Source organism: Anarrhichthys ocellatus, unplaced genomic scaffold, assembly GCF_004355925.1.
Source record: "Anarrhichthys ocellatus isolate YVR2014 unplaced genomic scaffold, GSC_Weel_1.0 scaffold11, whole genome shotgun sequence".
Lineage (NCBI taxonomy): Eukaryota > Metazoa > Chordata > Actinopteri > Perciformes > Anarhichadidae > Anarrhichthys > Anarrhichthys ocellatus.
The window spans coordinates 11,718,034-11,725,576 of record NW_022280041.1 but is presented as its reverse complement, the minus strand read 5'-3'; the positions used below and the strand labels follow the sequence as shown (position 1 = coordinate 11,725,576).

General features: G+C 45.2%; 1 protein-coding gene across 9 annotated transcripts in view; it reads right to left on the bottom strand.

Annotated features, from left to right (window-relative positions):
* nrxn2b (neurexin 2b) overlaps positions 1 to 7,543 on the bottom strand; it is a 620,971-nt gene that overhangs the window by 37,814 nt on the left and 575,614 nt on the right. For all 9 annotated transcript variants that reach the window (XM_031850677.1, XM_031850671.1, XM_031850674.1 and 6 more), the window contains one exon: positions 7,335 to 7,506. In XM_031850677.1, coding sequence (XP_031706537.1) covers positions 7,335 to 7,506 — 172 coding nt within the window. The remainder of the gene's footprint in view (positions 1 to 7,334; positions 7,507 to 7,543) is intronic.

The following is a 7,543-nucleotide window of genomic DNA, read 5'->3' as shown; positions in this document are numbered from 1 at the left end:
ATATTCAATCTCCGCTAATAGATCCCACTAAATGCTACACACTGGTCCTTTAAGAAAAAGACTTTAAGGCCTCAAAACTAGATAAAACGTACACGAATAGACGTGTTTTAGAAGTGTATTTTTATCTTTTCAGCCAAAGAATGCAGGCAAGTTGTGTTTCTTCATGTGAAACGCGCAGGAAAAGGAAGCGGTTTACCTGCCCACCACACTCCTTTGTTCAATGTAAATACATCACCCACCGCTCGTGTTAGTGCGCGTTTGAAACAAACGATATCTCACTGCTTTAACTGCTTGATCATCTTTCATCCGTGCAGCAGTTATCAATTCAATGTGCTCGTTTCCATTTCTTTCCCTCTCTCTTCTCGGAATCCTCGCCACCTTTCATCTCGGCCACGGTGGATTTGTGCGAGGGTGGCTTGCCGGAGTGAGCCAGGGAAAGCCCCCCCACTCATGTGGAAATCAAAGCTGTCACTTCTCTAATTACCTAAAGCAATCTTTTCCCTCTCCTGCTCTGCACTACTTAGCTGTGTCTGCTCTCTCTCCCCCTCCTCATCATTACTTCACTATCTCTCTGTTCCCCCTCTCTCTCCTTCATCCCATAGCCACAGGCCAATAATTGGAGATACCTTCCAACTGCGCAAGATCCAATCAGAAGGAGTCGCAGAGCACCAGAGGCCCAATAAGAACACGTTGAACCGGGGGGAACTGAAGTGACTCAGCTGGCTGACCTCAATTAACTCTCTCACTTTTTTTGCTGTACTTAACAGAATTTAATAATGAGTGAAATCAAAATCCAAACTTTGACAGATGTCAGTTATGTATTGTATAAGATCAATGGCCTAAAAGCACTCGCACTTCCCTCCAGGGGAGTTATTAGACATGCAATGAGACTTGGAAAACTTAATTAATAACTATAAGAATAATGAACATGTTTAATGCATGTGGTAAATTAGGTTAAAGAATTACTGAGCATCTTCATTGTATCATCTGCACCACTGAAACAGGGACAAAGTATTGCAATCCTTTGCTTAACTACGTTCAAAAATGTACTTAAAGTTACTGTGATGAACTTTGAACAGGTTACGTAACAGTTTCAATTTAATACTGATGCCTTTATATGACCTAAATAAGTAAACGAGACCATCAGTGTAACTAATACCTATAGTATCAGTCAAACAAATATAGTGGAGTAAAGAGGTCATTTCTTCCTTAAATGTTGGAGTGGAAGTTAAAACTAGCAGAAAGTTTTTTATAAAGCTTCTAAAATGGAATGACTTAAATCAAGTATAAGTCTCCCAGCGTTGGTGTAATTACAGGCTGTAGCGATGACTCGGTAGATGCTCTGTACTTAGATCACACTGCCTGGTGCTGCTGCAACAGTGCATATTGTAATTACCTTAAGCACCATTAATGACAAAGAGCACCATGAGCTAGCAGATGAATGAGCCTAGCTGACAGCATATAGAGGTGCTCCTCCGAAACACAAAGACAAAGCAGATGATTTCCGAGGCCACTGCGCTCTGTGCATCACCCCCACTCATCTACCATCTTCTGCTCGGTGGACCATCGAAGTCACACAGCGCCGCTTCCATACTCACTGCTTGGAGCCCGAGCCAGTCAAGTGAAATCTCGTCCACGCTGGGCTAAAGTCTATATGCTTCCAGCCATTTGTCTGACTGTGTCGGCCTGTGCAGAGTGCACCCCTCTCCTGTCCTACTCCTGTTGCTCCTCTCTACTCTTAGCATTTTAACTGCCACCGCTGAGTGCTCTCATATTGCTTTTGCCAAGAGGGAAGCGGTTCTGGACTGCCTCGACCTCCCCTCCTCACATGTATCTGCCTTGGTTATTCACAATTGGTTTCCTTTTCTCCCTCTCTGAGTGTGGAGGTCGCGAAAGACAAAAGATGGATATCTAGACACAGTGGAGACGCAATAAAAAGGGGGTAGGAGGAAGGAAATTTCCCTGACCCCTTTTTTCTAGGAACATTTATCCGAGTAGTAAGAACACCGTAACAGCTCAGTCGGAGGAGCTGCAGCTGACCTCGCTGGCACAAAAGAGAGGACTGTCTAGACGCTCTCTTGTTCCCCCTCTTTCCTCTGTCTCTAATGGTCAGCCTTCACGCTGAACGGATCCCCTAAATGCCTTACAGAATGAAAACAGGGCATGACAATAGCTCTGTCTTCGCACTGTGTTTATCTTTCCTCTTTTTGTTTCCTGCCATTGATTCGCGATCAGCATCAAGCGACGTGTTGGCCTACTCAAAAATGAACACCGTCGTGTCTCGGTGCATTTCAGACGCGAGTCGCTTTGTTCGCTAGTAGCAGTAGTTATGAAATTATTACTGTGCATCACTACATTGTGTGTGTGGGCGGCATGCACACGCTGTACCACACTGTACCGAGTGAATGTAATCTTCTTTGCTGTGACGCAATCCAATTTGTGAAGTGTTTATTATTCAGTAACATTCAAAGCCTCATCCATCACAGCAGTGACAGCAGCTAGCTTAGAGCGTGCACGCTGGATCTCGCCCCCCTCTTTTGGTTTTTTATTCTACCCAGCCTCTCCCTCTCTATTACTCCCTCTCCTCAGTCATCTTCTCCCTCAGTCCATCATTTCTCAGCAATGCGTCCCGAGCACTTCGCTGTAGAGCACTATTGCTTCTCCTCGCCTCTATCTCCCCTGTCAGTCGTGCCCTCCATCCGTGCCCCCCCCCCCCCCCCCCCCCCCCCCCACCATCGCCACTTCCTCTATTCTAATTCTACTGAACTGCGGTTCGAAACTAAAGCAAAGTGACAGCTTTATGGTAGATCTAGTGCCTGTAAACACTGGAAAGAGAGAACGAAGCATTGAAGAGTGCACTGTGCCCTCTCATTGGTCATAACGGCGAGGATACGAGGCGGCAGAATATGTTAATCACAGCCAATACCCCGGCGATGGTGACAATATAACCGCAGTTGTAAAATGCGTGATGATTATCTAAAGCTCAGGGAGCGCCGCAATGACGCCCAAATGCCAAGTGTAGTATAAACCCACAGGAAATGGATGGATTTCTTCTCTTTTTTTCCCAGAAGCTCCTCTCTTACCGTAATAACATAATCCGCTGTGGTGAATTACTGCCATCACAGAAATAGTTAATGTGAGGCGATTTGCAAAGAGAAGATGAGATAGAGGGGGAGCGTCAAGACAAAGCAGAGACACAGGAGCAGCTTCCCCATACTCTCTAACAAAGGTATGTACGGGCATGTATATACACCATATAAGCCCATAAAAGAGCCTGTTTATATAAATATCTGTACTTGAATAGTCAAACACACGCCATACACACACTCGGGAACATTTTCTCCCTTGAAGTTCTTTCATCTCCTATTCTTATTCTTTTTGAGGCAGGAGCTGCTTCTAGGAGGGGGATTAATGCTGTAGCAGGCCCCCACTCACTAAATCTGACCTCCCTACTGAGAGTGTGAACACCATGATCAGTTCAGGGGTTAACTTAACAGCATCAAACAGTAACACAGAGGCTAGTATGACTAATATGGGTTTCTTAGGATACAAATAAATATACTTTTTAATCTATATTGCTGGATGTTGATTGTTGGATATAGAAATACACACAAAATAATCAAAAGGTAGAAAATGTTGCAGCACTCTCTCTGCTGCATCATTAGCGAGTACATTCTGGGAAAATCACAGCAGCAACAAAAAACAAAAAAAATTCTTTTGAACTAGCAGTTAATAGACAGTCAGATCATTAAAGCCAGACTGTGCAACTTTTGAAAAAGGCCATTACACTTTCTCCCACTTATATGTGAAAAGTTCAATTCTTGGGCAATAAAACGCACCATTATTCTATTCAATACACTCGCGTCACTACAATCTTACTTGGTCTGGTATAACCAGTAGTTTAAATTGGCACACTTTAGGTACATTTAGCTGTATACTGGACATTACTCAGTCAGCTCACTGACTTTGTTACTTTCTGTTTGTGCTCGTCATGTTTTTTGAACAATGTGTCATTTCTCCATTGAAAAGCCTCATATTCTTGCTTTAATTAAAGTTTGGTGAAGCTCATGAGAATGACGCAGAAGCTACCGACCCCTAAGGCAAAGCTCTATGTTTGTGTGTTCATGGCTATGATAACTGTGTGGGACGAAGGTGACGGCTCTGGCCATGTTCTTTAAGTATGAACATTCTGTGGACGCAACATTTTGAATTGTCAGAAAATCTCAAGGGCACGGTGTAAAATCACAACTAAACCATCGCAGACTAAATAATGACTCCAGTCGTATCTGCTATCTTTCCTCCCAGCACACGACCAGTAACTAAAGGGATTCGGATGTAAAATGGTGAAACTACAGTCCGTATGGCACCGCTGCAAACATCTGCCTTTTTATCTGTGGCCAGGCTCGAGGTGCTCAGTGGGACACATGGATGCTGTTATTGAGCCCGTCTGCCATTTTGGGGACGTGGGAGGTGGGCTGGCCCAATAACTGTTGCTGCGGGACCCACCGGGGATGCATGACACACTGGATTAGCTGGCTGGGCGCTTCTCTGACACGTTTTGTCTGCTCTCTATCCATCAAATGGGTACATGCACACACGCACACATGCAAGAAAGAAAGAAAAAAACACACCAGTGCATGATGCGTGCACTGTCGCACGTAGAATAAGACACGGACCAAAAAGACACACACACACACACACACACACACACACACACACACTCCCTGAGGACTACAAACATCACTTTGTGGGACATCAGGAGACGTGTTGCTTTGCTGTTGAATGTGCCTGACCCGAGACGACGACGTTTGCTGTCAACATCCTGTCTCTCCAAATCATCACCCCGCAATGGCCTTCTGTTCATAGGCCAGCTGCTGGCAAGCCTGGGCCGTACTGCTGTATGCAAGCCAGTCCCAATCCAAGCCCTGATTATTATAGTGTGTGTAAATATATGTATCAAAAACAGATACAGAAAGAACCTGTCAATGGGAATTTTACAGTTCTTAGGTCTACGTGACGATAAATTCCATATCAAATGCACAACTGCGAAGGCATCCATACGAGACTTCCTGATGTGGGTCACAACAGTCCCAACAGGGAGGGACATTTCACAGGAAACTTCACTTCCTTGTTAGAGGAACCAGACAATTTTGGCACCTGCAACACTTTACAAATGTCCCATTGAGGTTTTCTTTCATGCCAACTTGTTCTATTTTCCTCTAAATCCGGCTCACACGGACATTTTAGGATTCAGTGTTCCACTGGGACAGCATGGCGATGATATTGCATAATATAAGCATCAAGAAAACTGAGTAGGTCTGAATGTGTCGTGAGTATAAAGTATTTTGTCCCGTTTAGAGAATCAGAAGATGCCTAAATCTCCAATCTGGGTCACGGGAACTTGATTCAACAAGGGAACTCCCCCTCTTTCTTCTTTCTTTCCCTCTACAAAGTATTACCTCTCTATCTCTCTCTATCGCTCTCTCTTTACACATCTCCTGCCTCAACCCCTCACTCTTTCCCCTTACATTTTTTCCTCCGCCCTTTTGTGCCTCCGCCTCACCCAAGGTTTTGCTTCCCTAATGTGTAACATCTCTGTTTCCCCCAGATGCTGAGGACTGGAACCTTCAAAGCGTGTGCCGGAGCCTTCAAAGCGGGGCGCCCAAAAATAGTTTGAGTGTATCTAGCTCACATAAATGAATCTTATCCATTCTACCCACCAAAGTTCCCCCCCCCCAACACCCCTCTCTCTCCTTCATCCATTTCCTTTTCGCAGTCCCCATAACCTCCTAAAACTTCAGACGGGCTCCAGCCCCCGGCAGACAAGCCCAAAACTCAACAAAACAACACTCTTCAATTCTTGATCAAGCAGAGGAAAAGGAAAGAAATGTTTGACAAAGACAACAACTGCGGCGCGGAGGGCGGAAGGGAAGAGGAATAAAGGGAATGCAATATAAGCTGTGCATTACTGTTTCCTGATGAAACAAAACAGAGATTTGGATGATGACATTCACTTGCCGATGTTAACAGGCAGCTTCGCTGCTGTTTTCTGAGCGGTTTGTGCTATTGTAGGGCTCCTCTTCGGAGCGTGTGCCGTTGCGAAAAAAAAGGGCCACATTTCCATCATCATAAGAAGTGAAGAGAGTGAACTGTCACAGGGCGCTTCCTCTCCTGGCTGTGATGTATGCCCCTCAGTCTGGCCTCGCCACGCTGACGGATTCGCAAGAGAATGCACTTTTCTCAACGCCAAAACAAAGCCTCAAAATACGGGATCACTGCTGTGACAGAGAATGTCACCGTCCCATTGCTCTATATGTCAACCGGGGTAAATATCATGGCCACATTAGCGGCACCCTTCCTGCTGTTTGCAACAATGACGATACGTAGACGGTGTTTGTTTAGACAATAGAGATGGAACACATCGACTTCAGCAGGGATGGAGATTTACCAGTCGGACAGCATCGATGTAGAATTAAAAAATGTTTGCAAATTTATGAATGTACCAGAGCTTCGTGGCTTTGAAAACCCTTATTTTTGTATATAGGTCACTAGATTTCCATGGTAGGCAGCAGAGCCTGGTTTAGCCGGGTGTTTACCGACTGCAAACTCATGACGGGAACACAAAATGTCTTCCTTTGAACAACCATGAACAAAGGGGGAAACACAATGGAGAGAGAAATTAATTGAGAGCTTCTGCGCAACTAAAAATAGCCTCATAATTCAGGCCGTAATAGAATACCATGATTATGGTTAAACAACAAGTGAGGGAATTAGCACACTCCCAGCAGTGACTCATCGGGTGTATGCCCTCGTTTTAAGTCTGTATGCGTAATGATGCTGCGTCTGGAGCCGAGGCATGACTTATCAACACCTCCGCGTACTTTTCCTAACCTAAGGTGGCCTTTTTACCGTATCCTGCCCGAAACCAATGCTCACCAACTGCATCTCCTGACTGCCATATTTGCATTCTGCTGGCCTCGATTCAATGCAGGCTTTCACAGTGCCAGGAGCTACAATGGTAGACTAAGTGCAGAGAGCTGGATGCTCTTCGACAGGAGATTGCTTGCCTCAGGAAGGCTGCTCGGCTCTTCCAGCCTTTTAGACCAGAACATAATCACCTAGAATAATGCAGGCACGTTCTAAATATGAATGCCATGATAAATAAACCAGACAAATCGTTTTGAGTGGAACATGGGAAGCTGACTTAACGAACAATCCTTTTCAGAAGCTCTTTGTTTCTCTCTCCACTGTGTTACCCTGTTTAATCTAACAATTCAATACTACAAAGGTTCGAATCCAACAGTGATAGCTTCCCGGATTGCCCCTGTTCCTACCTGAGGGGAAACGTTCGATGACCGGCTGGTTGTCCACCTGTAGTGTGGCATTGCCACCACTCCGCGTGAATCGCACCACGTGGTATTTGCCGTCGCTCACCATCACTGCGCCCTCCTCGATGATTATGTCGTCCGTTCCCACGTTGAAGATCACGCCGATCTTTCCCCGTTCCTATGGACAGAGGAAGATAGAGAACGTTAGAGAAGAA